The 20,310-nt window shown below is 43.5% G+C and overlaps 1 protein-coding gene across 4 annotated transcripts in view; it reads left to right on the forward strand.

Annotated features, from left to right (window-relative positions):
- The window catches only part of COL26A1 (collagen type XXVI alpha 1 chain), a 181,747-nt gene that overhangs the window by 13,381 nt on the left and 148,056 nt on the right, over positions 1–20,310 (forward strand). For all 4 annotated transcript variants that reach the window (XM_027806148.2, XM_027806145.2, XM_014280421.3 and 1 more), the window contains exon 2: positions 13,742–13,864. Coding sequence is in view for 3 of the 4 variants with exons in the window: in XM_027806145.2 (XP_027661946.1) it covers positions 13,742–13,864 (123 nt within the window). In the remaining variant the exon portion in view is untranslated. The remainder of the gene's footprint in view (positions 1–13,741; positions 13,865–20,310) is intronic.

Below are 20,310 nucleotides of genomic sequence, written 5' to 3' on the forward strand. Positions count from 1 at the left end.
GGCTTGTGGCTCAGATATTGCCATTAATAATTGAATAAGTGAATAGGCTGTTCCCATGGACATACCGACAGCAAGGAGAAACAGTTCAACAGTTCCATCCCTCCCTGTGCCATGCTCTCAGGTTCAGCCAACCTTTTTGATTTGTGTATGTGAGAGTAGTTTCATCTGAAACTCGTACCAGTTTTTTTCTGCTCAGGGAAGTATGTGATGTGAGTCTGTCACAGCTATTTAATTTGCCATTCAACACTGATTTTGTTGAGTGACTTGGCTGGTGTATGGCATCCCTGTATGCTTTCTGATAAATGGGTCAAGTGAGCGCTGTTGTGATGGTGGCTGCTGTCTTTGCTTGCAGGGTGGCTGTATTTGGCTTCAGCCTTTGCTGAGACCCTGCATGTAAAAGTTTCTCCAAGCTGCGCTGAAAGGTGCAAAGGAAAACCCTCATGTAGTTGTGTATAAGGGAGAAAAAGCACAAGCAAGCTTTAACTGTGGTGTGTAAAGCCTGTTTGCACATTTACTTAGCATAATAATAAACCATAGACTGTTGCTGAGCAGCTGTGTGTCATTCTTGGTTTTCCTGCAGTAAGTAAAGCAGCAGTATGCTGTTCTTCCCAAACTACAAAAAGGTAGTAGAAATACAGAATAATTATCACTCAGCAATAAAATTTGGGTAATAACTGCTTGTTTTAATCAAACTTATCTTCCACGCTCTTCTTTGTATCACTCTTCATTCTCTGAATATTCTGTTTTTTAAGAAATCTGAGTGAATGGGAGAGGAGGAAAGAAGCTTATCTATCTTTAATGGCTTTGCCTTGAATTTGCTGCAAGCTTTTGCAGGTAGTGTGTGCCCAAAATGTCAGTCTAGGGTCAGTTGCTGCTTCTTTGCACGCGTAGACTGAGATTTCTCACTGATAACTCTATATATTCCCTTCCCAGCAGAGCGGTGAGGGATGCCTGTAGAGCCTTTGCTTTAGGAGGTTGGATCATCTGTGTGCATCAGTTTGCACCCTTACCAAATTTGTGGTTAGAATGCTGTTGTGGAGTTTCCCACTTTGCCTTGGTGGAGACAGCTAGGTTGCCCTGCTCTTTTATATTGGCAGGTAATTTTAAACTTAAGCAATGACCAGAATACCTCTACAACCCCCCATCTAATGGGGTTTGCCATACTTATAATTCCCCACAGACCAGGACAGGATTTTTTTCTGGCCAGATGTCTGTATCTCTCCTTTGGACCTCCTGCTGTCCCCTCTCTCTTGCTTAGTGCTTCTTTCTCCCCATCGGGTTTCCCATGTGTGTAGTCGGGAATGTTTCAAGGCAGTGTTATCATTCCTAAGGAATCTACTGTGCGTGCACAGGCTATGGAGGGGTTTTTTTGGGCTGTTATTACTTGGCCAAATCAAACCTATTTTCCACCTGGATACCGAAATGTAGATCTCCTCCCTCAAGACCATCTTCCTTCCAAATAGAGGCTTCCAAAGCACCGAGGCACTAAAGCGGTTTCTTAGATTGCTCAAGAATTTTTTAATAATAGAAAAAGGTGTTAGTGTTTCTGTTCACAAGAGACTTTATTTTGTTAAGATTTTTTTTTTCTAATGAACAAACTGGATTGCAGCAAAGTTTAAAAGAATACAAATAATTGCTTTTGGCTAGAAATGAGGTATGGAGACTGCTTCCAAAACCAGTGAAAGCTTAAAAAGATATGTTAAAAGCAGAAGAACCTTTAAAATTAAAAATAAGTAGTTACAGCACTTCATCTCTAGATGTCTTTGCAAAGTGCAGTGGGTTCTGTGTGATTGAGATGTATACCATTTGCCTAAAAGTTAATTTAAAACTTGATGAGGCAATACAGCGTATTCACTAGCAGGGGTTTGGGACTACTGTGTGCAAAAGAGCTGATCTACAGCAAATGCTATGTAGTTACTTTTTATGGCATTGGACAGATGAAGCCGGCAGAGTGTAAGAGTGGGAGTCTGGAAAAGGTGAAGAGGAGGTTGCTGGTATAGCAGAACATTGTGCGCCTGTAACTACCGTATCCAAGCTGTGTTACATTCGCATGGAGTTTTGAACAAGGCTTCCGCTTTGCGCAGATGAAGCGTTTTGAAAGGGCTTATGACCTGCAACTGGGGAAGCATTTTAGGGCAATTTATTGCTGCCTTTAGATAGGCACTGGGAATGGCTGACTGGAGAGGGAGGCAAGGAAAGGAAATATGTGAACACCTAATCACCCATGGGTGTGGATGTGCATTTGTAAAGGGTACTGCTAGTTTACTACACTAAAGATGATTTTTGAGAATTTGAAGCTGTGCAAATAAGAATTTATTAACCTTAAAGCTATTGAGACATCCTCCCGCCTTAGCTTGCTGTCTCTGATCTCTCTCCCAACATGCACTTGAATCAAAACTGAATGTTGTAAAGGGCAAACTCAGCTCTCCGATCACACAACAGATCTCAGTTTTCATGTTCCTACTTCCCTACACATGAAACTCCCATGGGTGTGACTGGAACAATAGGATTATTTTCCAAATTATTTTTTATTGTTAGTAACGCCCAGGACAGCCTTGTGCCAGACATGGCAGACATGGAATAAAAAGTTTTCAATTTAAATAGCAAATTAACACACAGGCTTTGGGTTTTGTTTTTCAGACTGATTAACGCTTTGAATACTGAGGCAGGGAGGTTCTGCCAGTCTTTGTTTTCATTGAACTGGGGCCTCATGTGGCTCATCTTGGGGATCTCTCAACTGGGCAAGTGAAAGACAGCCTGCTTTATCTACTCCATGCAACACAGCCTGGTATTCTGAATGACCTGTCATATCAGTAGAGCAGTTACTGGAGAAAAGTACTTTGCTTTTGGAGTATAGGCATGTCGGTAGGGTACAGCTTTCCCCAGAAAATCTTCCTGGAGCACCCACAGTAGTCTTGTCTCAGGCCTAATGCAAGTGCTGCCTGATGGGACCTGACCTTTAGTTGCCTCACTGAATGCAAGTAGCTAAACTGACAAATCAAAAAGGGAAAGGAGGAATTGTTTATCTCAAAGGAGTACAAGTAGATGGATTTGTCTAGACTGGCTTATTCTAATCACCTCTTCCAGCACTGCAAACATTAGAAAGCTGTAGGGGTTTCTTGCATTTGAGGAAATGCTGGTTTATTTAGCAGTTTCAATAAGGATGTTGTCATGTCTGGGTCTTTGCATGACAGTCACCTGAAACAGAAGTGATGTGGAATACAGCTGAACCTGCACACTTATTGCAACTTCACTCTAGTAAGAGGTCCCTCTGGCTTATGAAATCTAGTTCGCAACAATCATGGGCAACCACATGGTAGTTAACTACTCTAGAAAGATCTGCTGCATAATCCCTTGTATGCTAGAGTTCACAAACTCCTTTACAAGTTGCTGCACAAACTGAAGATCTAGACTGAATGAATTGATTATAATGGGCCACAGGAAAAGAGGAGGAAGGAGGGCAGGTGGAAGAAGTGTGTCTAGAGGAGTTCTGGGTCCTATTTACCTAACACAGCTATCAGTACAGGTATCTCCAGTTGTATCCTAACACTTGTGAATCTGAAACTAATGCTCTGATTTGCTTTTCAATGCCTTTTGGATCCCATATGACACTGCTCTGAGTGTTAAATAGCTCAGGAAAACAAATCTGTATTCCCTTAAAGAGAAAAAGCAATGTTTTGTCTGTGGGATCTCTTTCAATATATACTTTTTTTTTTTATGTTAACTATCAAAAAGGTGTACCTGTCTCCAATGACAGTAATCTCTACTGTGCAGCTCCAGGAAAAACCTGAAAGGTGCATGTTTACATGGGCAGATTAACATCGTGCAATTAACAGGAAGCAATGACTTGATCATGCCCTCCTAATTCTTTTTCTTTGATACGCTCAGTGCTCTCTTTTTGACATTGCCTTTTGTTCTTGTTGTAATTTGTGGGTTTTGGTGCCAGTATAATGCTAATGAGAAACACTGCTTCATTTAGGCAAAGTTCCTGAGTTCCTGTCATGCATGTGGCTTTCATTGCTGCTGGTAAGCGCTGCGAATTTGGCAACAGAGGGCTGAATGTGAGGCACAAAGATGCACTGTTGTCTGTACAGAGCTCAGCAAGCAAAAAAATAAATTCAGGAGCAGACCCTGTTCAATCCTTGTGGGCTAGCTGTTGATGCGTGCAGATATGTGCTTAGTCCTACAGGGCCAGTGATTTGAAGGAGATGCTGAAAACCAGCAGAAGCCTGATTTTCTGTTTTGTAGGACTCAAATTGTGCAAAGTGTTGTTTCGCTGTGACGTAACGCAGCAAGGGGAATTAGAGACAGTTATGGGTACTGACTTTAGGGATGGTGGAGGAGACTCTGCAGCCACAACAGGAGCGGTTAGTAAAGCATATGATTCTGTTACAGGATTGCTGACTCCTTATGCTAGTTTTCTTAATGTTTTTCTCTGTGCAAAGTTTTTAAGGACAAGCAGGTGTGTGTCAGTGTCTTCTTTTTCCACTTAACAATTCCCTCTCCACCTCCTGCTAATTCAAAGTTAATTTACTTCTGAATGAATTTATGTTGGTGTAAATTTAGAGGTACTGACTTTTATCAAAGTTAATCTTGTACTTAAATGAAGAACAGGACCACTGTCCTCAACTTAGAACTGTTCTAAATCAGAACTTTAGAGGACACGTAAACGAGTGCCAAATGTCTTCTTTGATCACAGGGGTATGTTGCAGACAAAGTTGGTGTTCCAAATCTGAGCTCTATACTTTAAATCAAGGTCTTAAGGATGTTTTTTCCTCTGACCCCACCCCTCCCTTCAAGGTCAGGCTTTCTAGGAATGAACAAACCAGTACTAGGGATGTATTTGCAATATAAAGGTAGGAGAGCTATCTATGACCAGGTTATCTAGCTGTGCAAAAATGTTTAGACTCAGCTTCTTTTGTAAGGCTCCAATTCAAGTAGCTTTTATGTAGCAAAAATGACATACTTGGTTGTAATTGTGCATGATTTCCATGCTGCATGGCTATCGAATGCCAAATTCCATCAAGTCAGTCTAATTTAACAAGGAGAGATTCCATGGATATTTTTGTACGTTTCCTTTTTCCTCGTTCTGTGAACACTGGAAACTACTGTATTCTCATTGATTGCAATAAGCTCGGGGGAGGGAGGAGCAAAAGAGTTCAGTGCCTAGAAGAATGCCTGTAAAAGCAAAGCACTTCAAAGGAGTAAACCTCCCTTTTATTTCTGAGCACTCAGTCATGGACTAACTTCTTTCATTTTCATGATGAATGTAATTATGGTTCAGGTCAACCATATTTATTGTTTGATTCAGTTGGAACATGCCACAAGCAAACTGAGAGTTGCTGGTTAGTGGGTATAAATCAGAGGGACTTTATGCTAGAGTCCTTGTGCCTTCTTGCATCTTTACCCTTATGCATGCATAAACAGATATGTATGCACAGAGGTATATGTATGGATCATAGCTCACGTATTTCTGATACTACCTGCCTGTTCAACCTTTTTTAAGTCTTCATCTGCCTTTGTTATATTCTACATTTATATTGGTGCTGATGCACTGGGTGGATCTACTGTACAAATGAATCAAGTGTGTGTGACAGAGCAGTGCTATCGTCTTCAGAGCCCCTCCTTCATTAGTTACAGCAGCTGGAAGGTGCCTTGCAAATGTGACGGGGCGTTGGAAGGCAAGTAGAATGGTCTCATGGCTGAAGAAGCTGAATGTTGCTCTGGGGAGCTGGATTCCCTCTTTGTCTCTGAAAAAGTGTTGCATCCGTGGCTTCACACTACTTGGCTGTTCTGCTTGAGGCTTTCAATAATTTAAGTAGGGAGAGTTTTTTCCTTTAACCCCTGTAACTTCAATGGCTGCAGAAACATAAGACAAAATTTTGCGCAGTTTATTATGAACTGAAGCAAGTTCAGCCCTTGCGAGTAATGTTGTTTGGAAGGTCAACCGTGCACACAACAAGGCAAGGAAAGCAAAATTAAATGTGCTTGGCTGCAGAACTTGCTGAAGATTAGAGCTGTTGTGCCGACTGAACTGCATTTTCCTCCTGAGGTAAAGGTTGCTCTAGGACTAAAATCCCTCCGGTGGTCTCCGATAATCCACTTTGCGTGGGAAAACCTAAGACTGTTACTGGCAACTGAGTATTTGAATTGCACTAAGCACAGAACATATTGCCCCCTCAGGAAGGGTTATGCTGTTGGGAGGTACCTAGATAAATTGTCCCATCTTACTTTGCTAGCCAGAACTTATTTTTATGGCCACTTTTTTCAAACTTGTATTGGGGTGGTGTGTGTGTGTGTGTAGAAAGGCTGGAGTTCCTTCCAGTCTTTGTCTGACCAACATAGTGGAGTGGGAGACCTGGAACTTGTCTTACTCCTGTTCATGCCTCTGGCTCTCTGCTGCTTCAAATGGCTGCTGCTGTCTGGCTTCAGAAACACCAGCAGTCTTCCAGTTTTATTTGTTTCCCAAAATGAATGGGCTGTTACAAAGACTTTTATCCCCTTTTTACAGGAGTCAGGGTAACCTCTGTTAGTGACTATGAAGTACTCAGTGGGAGTAAGGCATGCATAAAATGTCAATATTGACAACACGATTACTGTGGCTTGTCATGTCTTCTGACTTCCAGACCTCTTAAAACTTTGTAGTGGAAGGGCAGACTGCTTTGAACTGAATCTTGCCATCATAAACTTGTGTACAGCCAGCCCCTGGCCACTGCCAGGTCATCTTTCATGGATTCCTTAGCAGTGGTCCATCAATCTACAGACCAGAATCAATCCAGCAACTCTGAACGTTGATATTGTGGAGACTGGTGCTCAAAATTGAATTTTGTAGCTGGTTCTTTGCTGGACAATGAGCTGAATGACATCCTTGGATCCTAAAACCTAGTTACCTTGGGCGAGTGTGAACACGAGAAACTTAAGCCCAGCTTGGTTTTTATCTCAGCTTTCCAGTAACATCTGATGGGTTTGTTTCCATCTTAGCCAGGTCACAGCAATAAAGAGTAATCTGGTCACAGCCAACTGAATTATCTGGTAAACTTGATCCTGTTGAGGGTCAAACCACGTTCAAGGAGGTGTGTATTTGTGAATAGGAAGGGAATAATACAGGTATGTAGAACTGGATGGTTCAGGAAGAGTACACCAAAGAGCCTGGCAGCTTTTGAATCTGGATTTCTTGGCATGTAGAGGGCAACTTCTGCTCCTGGCCTCAGTGGAACATATAAATAACTAACCCCTCCTAATGATGGGCTCCAGCACACAATGTATGGACTGCTGCTCTAGCAAAGCAAGTGGGATGCTGTGCTATTTACACAGAGAAAAGGGCACAGTTCGCTTTGTTACATCAGAATGGCAACTTTTTCCCAGTGAAAGTCAGTGACCTTCTGATTTTATTGAAATTCCTCTCTAGGATTGCAGGGAAATTGATAGCTCCAGTGAAAAATGTTATGAGGAAACTTGGGGAAATCTATCTAGCTATCAAAACACTCCTACTGTTTTCTGTGCCTAAAATGTTGATCTCTGCTAAGTATAACACACAGTGTGTTATCCTTATGGAAACAAAAAGATAATTCAGTGCAGTTGTTTACACAGGAGAAAGCTTTAGGGCAAATCACAAGCATCAGAAATGCCAGCCTTATTGAGAGACTTCTGTAATATTTATCGGGAGTGGGGAGGGTCAATTCATGCCCAACCACATGCAACAGGTGCTGATGAAACAGTCCTGCATATAAAGTCCTCTTTCTGCTGCCCCCCAAAGGAGTTTGCTTCTGTCTTGGCCAGCATAGTCGTTGATGATTTGAGCTTTTGTGTTGTATTGTGTGGCATATGCTTTCGTTGGAAGTACTAAAACCTCACTAAATCTCCATTATTTCCTTAGCTCTACAACAGCATAAATGACTTTGTTCAGAGTCCGACTTGTAGGAGTGTTTCCGCTGAAAGTGCAGCATTTCATGCTGGTAGGAGCATGGTGTGCGATAAGGCCACAGATATATCAAGAGCTGTAGCCGTGTCCTTCACTCCAGTGAACACATCAGCCAAAAGGTCTCGCCTGTGGTAGGTGTTGCCTGCTGTAGGTCTGTCCTTAACAGGGCATGGCGGCAAGTCAGTTTTGTGTGTGGAGCTGAACTGTCATCCCACTGAAAGAAGTGATTAAGCAAGAATGTAGCTGCTTTCATTTTCAAGTTGCACGCTCCTGATTAAACAGACTACTTGCTGTGTCCTGATCAGTTCAGCCCAGTGGTTTCTGACAGCGTTCAGTTTGTGATCGCTTTTCTAGTGAAATGAAACCTACTAACAACCAGTTAGCTTTTCTCTTGCAAATCACCTAGAAGGTCCTATGGGGACCCCCAGGAGTCTGAAAAGCTTGGATAAAAGCCAGCAGTTTGGACTAGGAAAGAAGCAAACATTGCTTTTGGGGATGGCTCTGTAAGTTTCTTGTGATGGAAATCTTTCTAAGTGTTCACCGTTAGAACGGTGGAGGGATCCCTTACTACCCCTTGAGTGATTGATGGGCTTGGGAAACAGTACTGTGCAAATCCAAATGGTGTGAAGGAGGGAATAAGCAGCTTGCTGTCTGTCAGTGTCTTCACATCTGTGAAATGACTGCTCTGAGCTAATTCAGTCATACTAGCCTGGAATTAAGCTTTGATATGTGAATATATGGCTATTCTGCAACCTAGAGTATTTTTGCTTAAGTATTTGTTTCCTTACACCTCTCCACCCTCTGCAGTTCCTTTTCCCTTGCACTTGTAGGATTAAGGATTGCAGGCTATACAGACATCATAAACTGTGCATCCAGATAAGGTTTCTGATGAGGGGCACAGCAAGTTCAGAAAGCTGGTGGGGTGCAGAATGTGGCTTCCTCCTTGGCGTTTGCCTACAGAAGCAAAATGCAGCTCAGGCTCCATCTGTAGTAAGTCCAGCTACCTTTTGGGTCCTCTCAGACCACTCTGTGCATGCCCTGGGAAGTTAGGTTTTCTTATCTCCTTTCGTGTCTGGGTGCCTGAAACCATGTATCACTGCTCTTGCTGAGTCAGCAGTGAGCAGACAACTCCCTCCCAGCATCTGCTGAGGGAGGGGGTCCATTTAAACTCAGAATAGTAGTTTTCAGATTATCTCCAGATGAAAGAAAACTATTGAATTTGTTGTTCTACTTAGCCTGAAAGGTCCACAGTAACATCCCTAACCTACACAGTAAGTATGGTTGGATATCTGCTGGTATCAACACTCATACTCCCTCTGGAACAGCATGTTGTCAGCTGTGATCAAGATGAGAGATCTTGGTGTGTAGCCCTGGCCTGAAACTGTCTAAATCTCTAACTTGCAGGCCATGTTCTGCAGATCCTCAATTGTCCATGAAAGTCTTCCAAGAATTAAATACGGTGTGAGAGTAGGGTGTCTCTTTGGGAACAGCTGGGGAAAATGGACCAAGTGAGGCTTCCCTCTCTAAGCAAAGCAGTGGAAGACCAATTCCATGAGATGCTGTGAGGCTTCATGCTAAATATGCTGGTGATGAGCATGCATGATCATGATATCCAACAGACCTAGTCCTAAAGGAGCTGCTATTCGGATCATTTTGTTTGGTCGGAATGTTCTTTTCAAATAAGCATCAATACTTTTTCTGCCATCCTGGATGCATGCCAGCAAAAGTCCTAAACCTTTCTTGCTAGCATCTGTATATAATATAAAGGGTCATTTATAATCTCTGTAAGCCATGATGGGACCTTTCGTCACGTTGTCTGAAGCCTGCTTGCGTTCTGGAGACTGTTCTTGCTGACTTTTGGCTTGCAAAGAGAAATCACAGGGCTGTTCTGTCTGCTTTCTTTCATAGTCGCTGTGCTGTTATATCTACAGTGAGTTCCAAGCTATATATCCTAATGCATCTTATGATCGGCTGTGTTCCTGTCTTTGTCTCACCTGCTTCTATGCCACAGTAAAAAAACCCAAAACAACTGAAAGTTATGTTATTTATGGGAAGCCAAAAGTGGGATGTTTTGCAAATGGGTATGTACCTTTTGCTCCTGGGTGGGTACCTTTGTAACCAAACTCTTCCTTCTGATCAGTAAGGAGAGAAGTTAGAGAAATCTGTGTACGGTTACTGCACTCTCAGTGCGCCTGTTGAGGGAAGTGGAAGGTTGTCCCTAGATTTGAGCAAAGGATCTGTTATTTTGCCATGGCCTATCGGTCCTGTTCAGGCTGGCAAACTCAGGCATTGAATTTAGGCAAGGAAAGTAATGAATGGAGAGCCTCGAGGAAGCTCCTTAATTCCTGTAATGATTGCCTCCTTTTTTAACAGGTCCCTGAGCAGGTCATCTGAAGAAATGAACCTGGGAAAGTGTTGGGTTTCTGTCCTGTGCACTGTCGTGTGGGAGCAGTTTTTATGTCTGACAGCTGCCTGAGGCGCTGTCACTAGATTGTAAGGAGGTCTGTCCAGCACGTCTCAGTTCTGTGAAGGGCTTTTCGAAGGCAGAAATGATAACTTGACTGCCGAATTCCTTTGACTTGCAAGGGGATATGCATACCCGAACAGTTCATTCCAAGGACCACGTAGCATAAACGTCTGAGAGACCTACTCAGACAACAGCAGTTTTGGATTCGTTGGTAAGAAAATCTGTGTGCATGCCAGCAGCACCCACTGAATGAAAGGCCTGCCAGCTTTTGGAGGCAGCTTAAAATAATCAACTTTTCTTGCAATTTTTGACATAGGCAGCCTGCATAGTGCCACCTGTTTAGCTCCAGGTCCACAAATGTAGTGCTAGACAGCCAAGCTGCTTGGAAATAAGCCTTGAAGGAGCAGGATGACATTAAATCTGGGTCTATGCAAGGGAAAGCTAAAGAGAGTAACAGTTAGTTTCCAATTTCTCCTTAGGAGTTGCAATTTGGAGCTGCCATTATATATTAACCAGAGCAGTTAGGCTGCCAGGGTCTGCCTGCAATGCCTGCCTTTCACTTCTGCATTGTGCTGGGGTGTGCAGTGGTGTTTCAGCTTTGTTCACATTCCCACATCTTTTGCCTTCAGGAATATGAAGCTTTCTAGTTTCAGCATCAGATATGGAGGGTTCTGGTTAGAGTGCAGTTGATCTTATTTTCTTTTTTCTTAATTTGACACAGAAGTGCTTTGGGTGTACCCAAGAAGGTCAGACAGGTTGTCTCAGAAGCCCCAGTATTTGAGCAAAATAATTGGCGTAGGATAATCCAGCTCTGCACCATGGAAACAGTACTACTCCTTCCCAGATGATTCTGTGATGGGAGAGGGCCAGAGGGACACACATACAAGCTACGTAACAGTTCAGGCATAAAAAATATTTGATTTATTTGGATTTCATTGACAGGCCAGAAAAATGGTCTTAATGTGAGGGGAGGCACTCAAGTCCTTGATAATTATGCTCTGTTTTAAAATGTTCAGTAACTTTATTCTGAATTTGTCAGTATTCATGTCCTTTGGTGCTCTGTTACATGTTGCTAGTGTGCATATTACTGTTTTGTTCTTCTCTTGTGGTGGGACCAATTCCTTTCTCCTTGTATGTTAATGAACAGTTTTGGTTTTCATAATTGTAGGACATGTGCTTCTGCCGTTACCCTGTCAGGTTCTGTCTGCGTGCAGTTTGTTTTGCCTGACATGAAATGCTTTTGCCCTGAGGCTTGTGCAGAAGCGCTGTCCTTCTGATGGCTGTAAGCACTGTGCTAAAAAACGTGCTCAAGGTAAATCATGCAGAGCTGTGGTTTCCCCAAGCCCTCTTGTACTCACCCTTTCTTCTGGCTGCTTTTCCTTCCATGCTTAACTGGCTGTTCCCATGGCACGAGGATATCTTAACCAGCCGTACCCATCTGAACAAACACCATGCTAAAGCTCGGTGAGATGAAAGAGCCAATTGCACCATGTGTACATGTGAAATGGAAGAGAGACGTTTACTCTGAATTATCACGCTACCAGTCTTTAGCTTCTGTCTTTGTTCTGGGTTTGCTCCCTAAACTTTGTGCAGAAGTTGTTGAGCCTACTAAAGGATCTGCTGTCATCAGGTAGTCTGGAGTTTAATCTCCCCCCACATACACACACTTTTTTTTGGTGCCCTTTGATTTTATGACGTAGATGTTAGTACAGACATTGGGTGCTAGGCTGTCTCATCCCTATAGATACATACCACAGAACTTCAATAAATCTTAGAAGTGGTTCTCTAAGACCTGCCTGTCAGCATGGGGTCACCCGAGATGTGACTGTACTCCACGCTTCCTCATGAGGAATTGCAAGTGGCTTTACAGTGAGCAGGAGCCGTGTCTGTGGGGAAAGCTGCGTGGCTCTTGCCTTGGTGCTGCTGACGGGCCTGATGGTGCTGAGCAGAAAGCCACCTTCTCTCTGGGTGCCCCAGTTCACCCAGCTGCTGTAGCTGTAGGTTCAGCAAGCAGCCTGCTGGCCCCGGCTTGCCCGTTGTGGTCTGCAGCGCTCAGTTCAGCTGCCTGCATGCATACCTCTATTCGTGGCAATGAGAGTTATCCAGAGGGCAGGGAGCCTTCTGTGGAGATAGGAGGGGAATCCAAAAAGAAAACAAAACTCAATAAATGCTGTAAGTGGCAAATTCTGGAAAACTAACCTGCCGTGGGGAAGGTGGGTTAGAGAAGGAGGAGGGGATGTGCAGGTGCTTGTTTCTATGGTGCAAACAGTTTGATTTTTTGGTATGCAAGGCTGGGAAGCTGCTGTGACACTTGGAGAAAAACAGATCAACTGTACTGAGGGCTTTTGCTTTAAGATGCATGAGGAGCCAGGACTCTTCTGCGCGTGCAGGGAATGCTTACACAAGCACCTTGTGTGTTTTGAAGCACAAGCTGGTGTCTTTACTTCCCATTAATGACCTCCGTTCTGATCCCCAGTCAGTCAGAAAGTGGCTCTTAAACTTTTTTACATTGGGATGTAAAAGCAAAAATGTAAACCTGTATTCGGCAAATATTAACGATGCTTGCAAGGGGGGGGGGGGGGGGGGGAGTATTCCCCCCTAGCATGACACAGGAACCTAACAATGTTTTTCAGAGAAGGTGGAAGAGGGTCTATGGGTCCCTATTCCCAGGACTGACACTGTCCTGCCTTCTCATACACCTTATGGTGAGAAGGTGTCTCTTTTGTTTTCTTGTGAGACAGCATAAGACACTAGCCTCCCCTTCCCCTGCATTTTTTCTTGCCCATTTTTAGACCATAATCTTACCAGGACAGCAGTATGGCTTGTTTGGCACCTAGCTTGTTTAAGCCCTGCTGACAATGTGCTCCACCACACCAAAAAGCAGAATTTTCCAACTCAGATGTTGTTCAGAATAGTAGGAGGTTGGGGAATGATACCATAATGAGCAGGATGAAATTAAGACCAGTACAATGGGAACTGACTATCAGGAGATTTGGAACACTTTTTTTTTTTTTTTTTCTCTCTCTCTCTCTTTTTTTTTTTTTTCCCTGAAGTCCTATTGTTTATGATAACAGAACTGAATTATGTACTATAAAACTCTAGCCTCTGAGGACTAAGCAGGAGGCGTTACTGGATCTCTTGTGGTTCAGGTTGGCAGAAGCTGGGAATCTTTCTGCAGCTATTGGGAGGAGAGGATAGGGTAAGAAATTAAGACTGCAAGTTAGGCTAGCTATGGCTGGCAGAAGAAACAACCCCACCCCCAGATACTTAGTCTGTTTTTACTGCAGTCTGATGTACGTTGGTTCAGCTTGCTGTCGTCTTACTGGGGCTAACAGTGTCCTTTCTCTCCGCAGGCATTGGTGTCACTATACGGTTACACGGACAGTCTCCTGCCAAGTGCAGAATGGGTCAGAAACGGTGATCCAGCGAGTTTATCAGAGCTGCCGGTGGCCAGGACCTTGTGCCAACTTAGTGAGGTAAAAATCTTCCTGTCTTATGTTGCCCAAATATTCCTGCACTTCTCATTAAATTGGTTAGCTTTTAAGTACTGCGTAGAGGGTTGAGATCGATACGTCAGGTGTGATACCCTGCTTTCACAGCAGTGTAGCTAAAGAATGCCACTGTTGTTAGCTGCAGAGTAATTGCATGTGAAGGTAGGTGTAGTATTAGGGACAAGCCGGAACAGTGAAATAGTTTAGCTTAGATTGTAATACCAGTTAGTACCTCTCCACACAGGAGGCTGCTGCCAGTCGGGCATGAAGCTAATTAAATGTGAAGTCCAATGTGGAGTGCAGTGTGACTGAGCAGGGTTAGCAGGATGCTGGACCTATGTGCTGGACATATGCAAGCACTGTGTGGCTTGTTGGTATTGAGTCCTCATACTTGGTCTTTGAGGGTAATGTTGATCACATACACTGAAAACTTTGGTCAAATTCCTTGCAGCTGGTGGTGGACAAAGGTAATGTACCCTGTACCTTTCAGAGTGGAATTTCCTTACAGCACCTCTTACTCCTGCACCTCAGTATCCTTTAGAGACATGCAAGAAAGTACCATTCCCCTCTCCCTAGATGAGAAACAAAGCTTAGAGACAGCGGCTTGTCAAAAACTTGCCCTGAGCCTGCTTTGCCTTTCAATCATTTACAGTCTTGGGACCCACCTACATTTGAGGAAAAAACCCAAACCTTGTGAAATAGCTATCCCCAGCGGCCACCTTTCAGTATGCAAAGTGTCTTTGTATTGTTGAGCTTTGCCTTCTCTGAAAGACATTCTCGGAGCGGAATAGTGTTACCCACCCATCTGGGAGTTAGTGCAAAATACCCATTGTGCTCTAAATTTACACCTAGCTTCTATAACAATTTCCCATGTAGACAAGCCCATAATTTGGCTCATAAGGCTTAGTCATTTTTTTGGTATTGTTACCAGTTCATCCACAGGGCACTAGCTGCAGGGTCCTTTCATAGTTCATAACCTAGCCAGAATGTCATTGAACTACCCACTTGAATACCCAGAGATCCACCTTCCCAATCTCTTCTTGTAACTCTTCATCTGGAATTTGCATTTTTCCATGTGGCGGTTACCACAGTTGGTTCTCCAGTTTCTACTTGGCCAGTGGTCATTTCAAGTTTTTTCACTTGTAATATATCTGCTTTGGTGTCTCTTTGGTCTTGTTTTATGCAAGGTTGTGGTTGAAACACTTAATATTTTACACTGTCATGGCCAAACTTCTGTTGAAGCTTTTTAATTTCCCAGACTTTTTATGCATATAATTGTCATTAGAAACTTGCAAGCTTTCACCTTGTCTCCTAAACTTGCCAAGAATCTTGCTTATTTTTCCTTGTTAATGTAGCCATAGTTTCATAAGTACTAAACAATTGATCATGTTACTAGTAAAAATCCTTTTTGTGGGCTCCTGCAGTTACTCATACACATTGATTCTTACATTGTTAACCTAGAGGCTTTAGCAGTAATGTGTGCTGTTGTGACATTGTTATTCATGGAACGTTTTCAGTTTCAAATGTAGTTTGGCTCATTTGCCTGATGAGTCCAATTGTTTGGAGACAATGCAGAATGGCAGCACACTTCTCAATTTTTCTTTATATGTGAAAGTATCATGGAAAGAAGCTGGGGTTATTAATATTTAAGATCTCGGCTGGTGAAAGCTCAGCTGATGGAAGCTGTGTTTCTGGAAGGCTATCACCATGAAGAAACCTACCAGAAGAGACAGGAGGACACTAATGCTCTGCTCCCTCTGCAACTGGGATGAAATGCAAGCAAAGCAAATGGCACCCTTCCAAGGAAATGACTATACCGTCTGTCCTCAGATCCTGTGTTGTGTGACATTCTTGCATGAAGTAGAGAAAGACCAAGGACCTCTTTTTCCCAAGGACCTGCAGAAAGCTGCTGACAAACGCAGGAGCCCACCCAGTTATCAACAAAGGTAAAGCAGGAGTGGCACATGCTGGTTTGTGATAATTTCCTGTACTGCCACTGTACAAAAGGGAGAGCCCCAAGAACAAGTAGCAATGAAGTTGAAGCCACTGAGGTCCTGAGAGCTGAGTGGGTCGCTCAATAAGTTATCCCCATCCGAGACATCTTTTACAAGTGGTTGCTTGGTTTTCGCACTGCATCTGAATTCTAACAACAGAATGAAAAACAGCCATTGAAAATTATGGATCTTGTGACATGTAACTACGGTGAGCAACCTTTGGTAACCCTGAGTCATGTTGCATGGTTGAGATCTTATTTCCTGGGTCCACGTGGCCAGCCTATCAATGTTATATTGCCAGCATCTAGGGATGTGCGAGTAACTGACTATCTCTTGTCTCAGAGTCAAGCTGAGTTTTTAAAATTTACTACTTTGTAAAATGACATTTTTGCCCCCTCTTTCACCAAAATGATTATTTTCTTTTTAGGAAATGTCACTCTGTCTCCTAATTCAGGTGAATCCCATCTCCCATTTTCAGATGAAAACTCCCAAGGATAGCAATGAGAAAGACAGTCCCTAAAGTCACGGGGAAGTTGAGTCCCTCTTCTATTCAGCACTTCTTTCACTAGCGCAGTTCTTTGCGAGTTATACTTGCTTTCCTTATGTTTCTGCTAACAAATTGGCTTTGAAGGAGCTTGTAAGCTTATACCAACTACCATGTTGCACAACTTCCTTCTACAGGTCTCTGAAAATTCCTACAGAAGATGAACAGAGCAGGAAACTCAACTCAGGTGCAATACTTTTTTTTCTCTGTGCCACCTCGCCTTCCCCAATGTAGTGGTTTGAGAGTGAATCTGTACCTACTTTTTCAAGACAAAACTGAAAAAACTCGACCCAAACCCTGACAGCTGGCTTAGCATGTTTGAAAGCTTTGGATGGCACTGCTATTTGCTTGGGAAGCTGTCCTGGTTTTTCTCAGGACTCTCTGTCTTCTTGTGATGAACACGAGTCTGTGGTGCCAGATGAAGGCAGCTGCTCTGTGGTTAGGGTAAATGTTACCTCTTGTGTTTCAAACTAATATTTCTCGAAGAAAGAATCATGGATGTGGCATGGCGGAATGTGAGCCCATGGGATTGCCGCTTTCCTGCAATGGCTCTCATTAACAGTAAAAGACACTTCTACCCATGTTTTGTCTAATCCTGTTATGGCAGAATTAAAGTCCAGAAATGCTGCAGGCCCTGATACCTTGCAAGGTCAAGGGATTCACCCCTCAGGGATATCCTAAATAAGGATGTCTTCAGTAGATACCTTTGACAGGGAAAAGCAAGTGTGAGTAGTATCAAGTCTGATAGTGTCCTGTTGTGACACTTCACAAAACACAGGAGAGGACTTGCGCTAGCTTCATGGAAGGGGAAGCAAAGAATCCCTTGTGTCACTAAATGCCTTCTCTAGGTCACCAGTCGTTAAGTGTGGTCCTGTAATACAAAGGAGCTTCTCTATTTTGTCTGTGGTCCTAAATGATTGTCTGCTTGACTGTATCTGCTCCACAGGACAAGTCCAGCAAGAAAGCTTCCCAGGGCCAATGCTTCATTCCCATCAAAGAATGTTGTTTCTTTTTCCTCCTTACCTTCTCTGTACCAGCATATCTGTCTTTTTGGGTTTTCTGGAAGTCTAGCTTCTGGTGATGTCAGGTTTATTCCAGGTCTGGTAGTGGCTATGCTCTCTGTATCCCTGTGGTTGTTCAGGTGATGTAAATATATCTGCTTTCTTTTTGCAAAAAAGACAAACTTCTGGCTTTCTCCTGTTCTTCTCTAGTGAGATTTCTGGTGCCCGAGTTTGAAGAGGGGACACAGCCAGATTTGTATGTTGTTGTGCTTGACTGTAAGTAATGCAAAATGTCAGTAAGCCATTGGCATTATTTTGACTTTATACTATTTTTCCCAGCTGCAACTTGAAACAAACTGTTTTCCTGTCCTTGTTTACAGGGAGTCAACCATATCTGGGAGAGCTTTTGTTCTGCCAGCACCCGTTATCGGGCTGCTCACTAGCAAAAGGGACGCCAGCCAAAAAAAAGGCATCTCTCAACCTCGTGGTGACAGCTGAGAGGGGCTCTCTGTTAGAGAGACTCTGCTTGTAAGCAGACATCAGTGTGGCCAGACAAGGGTTTAATCCATTTCCTGTCTCCCATTCATTCATGTTATTTTTCTTTCCCTTATTGCACAAACTGCAGCTCAGGGTCAAGCCTTTGACAGAGGAGTATCTGTGAGATCCCCAGACTAGCAGCTTCAGTTGTGTGATGTCCTTGCTGTCTGTTCACTTGCTCTTGCAAAGCTGGCAGCTGTACTTCTTTTGCAGGAGTGTCGTCATCTTGGCTGGGATGGGATGCACTGCTCAGTTCTTGCCCTCCACCCCAGACTTTATTTAGCTTGGGTGCCGAGTTGCTTTGGAGCAGTCTTGGCTAGAGGCTTTCCCTCAGCAGATCTATTCTTGAACTCTCTCCATTTGTGTAGTGAAGGCTTCAGCTTCTGCGCACCATAGGATATGCCTTTGCTTTGTCACGCTACGAAGTGAACGGGCAACTTTCCAGCGGTCTGGCTGAAGCTCCTAGTGTACATATAAAAATCGCATGCCATTTATCTGTCTGAAGGAAGGGATAAAGTCTCTGGCTTGGTGTTTCAATGGCAACCTCATCTCAGGGTCTCTGCTGCCTGCATGGTTGCACCCAGCTGCCAGTAAACCCAGGCATCTGAATAGGAACCCTTCTCCTGGGCAATCGTTTTGCTGCAGCAGCTGCAGGCTAATGCACAGTCCTGTCGTGCTTGGGGCACTATGCTTCTTGAGGCTCACCGAGAAGGGTGATCTCCTAGGCCAGGCAAGGATTTGAGACCTGCATTCAGTTGCTGGAGCTTTGTGACTTCCTGTGCCTTTGGTCAAGTGATGCCACCTCACCTGTAAGATGAGAACAGTACTTCTTTTGTCTTACTGTGTTTTAGGACTCTGAGACTAGGACTACTTGTTATCCCCTCACTGGCCAAAATCAGCCTTATTTTGATTAGAGTAGTTGTGTATGACTGTAGTGCTCAGTAAAACAGTATTTCAGGACGTAAATGAATGTTACAGCCTTCAGAAAACAAACATTTTCTGTTTCAGACTTCTGTTGCTATGAAAATCCCTGTCATCTCTGGAAGCATGCTGGTTCAGATTGTGGCAGGATATTCTGATTTCTCTTCTACTTGTTTCATCCTAGAAAAGTTAATGTTCCCAGCAAGGATGTGTGAGGGTTTTTTTTATCCTGTGAATTTTTGCTGTACTTAGTGAAACAGCTCTGTGACCACCCTAGCATTTGAGCATCCTGCCTCTGCTGCACTTCCTGGCTTCAGAGAATCTGAAGATTCCCCTGGAAACCCATAGCTGGTTTGTGCAGGTCTGGGCTTACCTGGGCTCTGTACTTCAGCAAGAGCTATTGAAACCCCAAACTTGAAGTTACTAATCTGTCAGCTTCAAACATTATTCAAAGGTGGGAGAGATGGAAGGGGAGAGCATTTTTGCGACACAGCGAATCTGGGCTGTCGTGCCCCTTCCAACTGCAAGTCATTGCATGGGGTTTGTTTTCCTTTCAGCATTCCGGCTGGTTTGGCTTATCACAAATACTGTGTGCTTTCGATGACATTTTTAATGTAAGCAGACTACACATCTTGCATGGATCATTTTTGCCATTTGGTGATTTTGAATGTTGGGTTTTCTTTTTTATTGTTTTCATTTAAACTGAACACATTTCTTCTCCCGGAGGGATTTTACAAGCTAGTTTGCAGAGTAACAAAGAAGGAATTTTGCAGGCTCATCCATTTTGGTCTTCTCTGCTTTTGAAGGCTATTGCTACAGGGTCAGTAGGAGAAGTTTGGGATCTGTCACCCAAGAGGTTGGCCTGTAGCTGATTTTACTCCTCAGTTTCAGAAGTAGTAACACCACAGGGAAATCCTTCTCTCTCTCTTTCTTTCCAGTCAATTGAATAATAAATCCCAGAGCTTATTCCAGTGCATTAGGATTGCTATTTGAAGTCCAGTTACACGCAAACTCTCTTATGTGCTTAACTCCCTTATTTCTCTCCAAGATACACAGTCATGTGCTTGCAAAAAGATGCCTGCTCTCCCATACACACACAGAGTATAAATAGAGGATGAAGAGTGCTCCTGCGAACAGGATAGATAGAGGCTCCGGGTGTATAAGAGATTCGAGCTGTAGCACAGAAGTGTGTTCTGAGGTTTGAGAACAGGTGTAGATGGCTGTGTGCTGCTAGCTGGGCACAGGTGGAGGGCCATCTGCTTTTTAGAGTGTGCACAGGCTCATGTGTCCTCAGGCTGCTAATTGAAGGCTTTTTGATCTTGTCCAGACATGCTGTCTGGCCGCTCTGCCTCCTTGCTGGTAGGGAAGCGCAGTGCTGCTCCTGCAATAGCACTGAGATCTAACTGTTACAAAGACAGGAGCTGATGATCACTC

The sequence above is a fragment of the Falco cherrug genome, chromosome 1 (genome assembly GCF_023634085.1).
Source record: "Falco cherrug isolate bFalChe1 chromosome 1, bFalChe1.pri, whole genome shotgun sequence".
NCBI classification, from domain to species: domain Eukaryota; kingdom Metazoa; phylum Chordata; class Aves; order Falconiformes; family Falconidae; genus Falco; species Falco cherrug.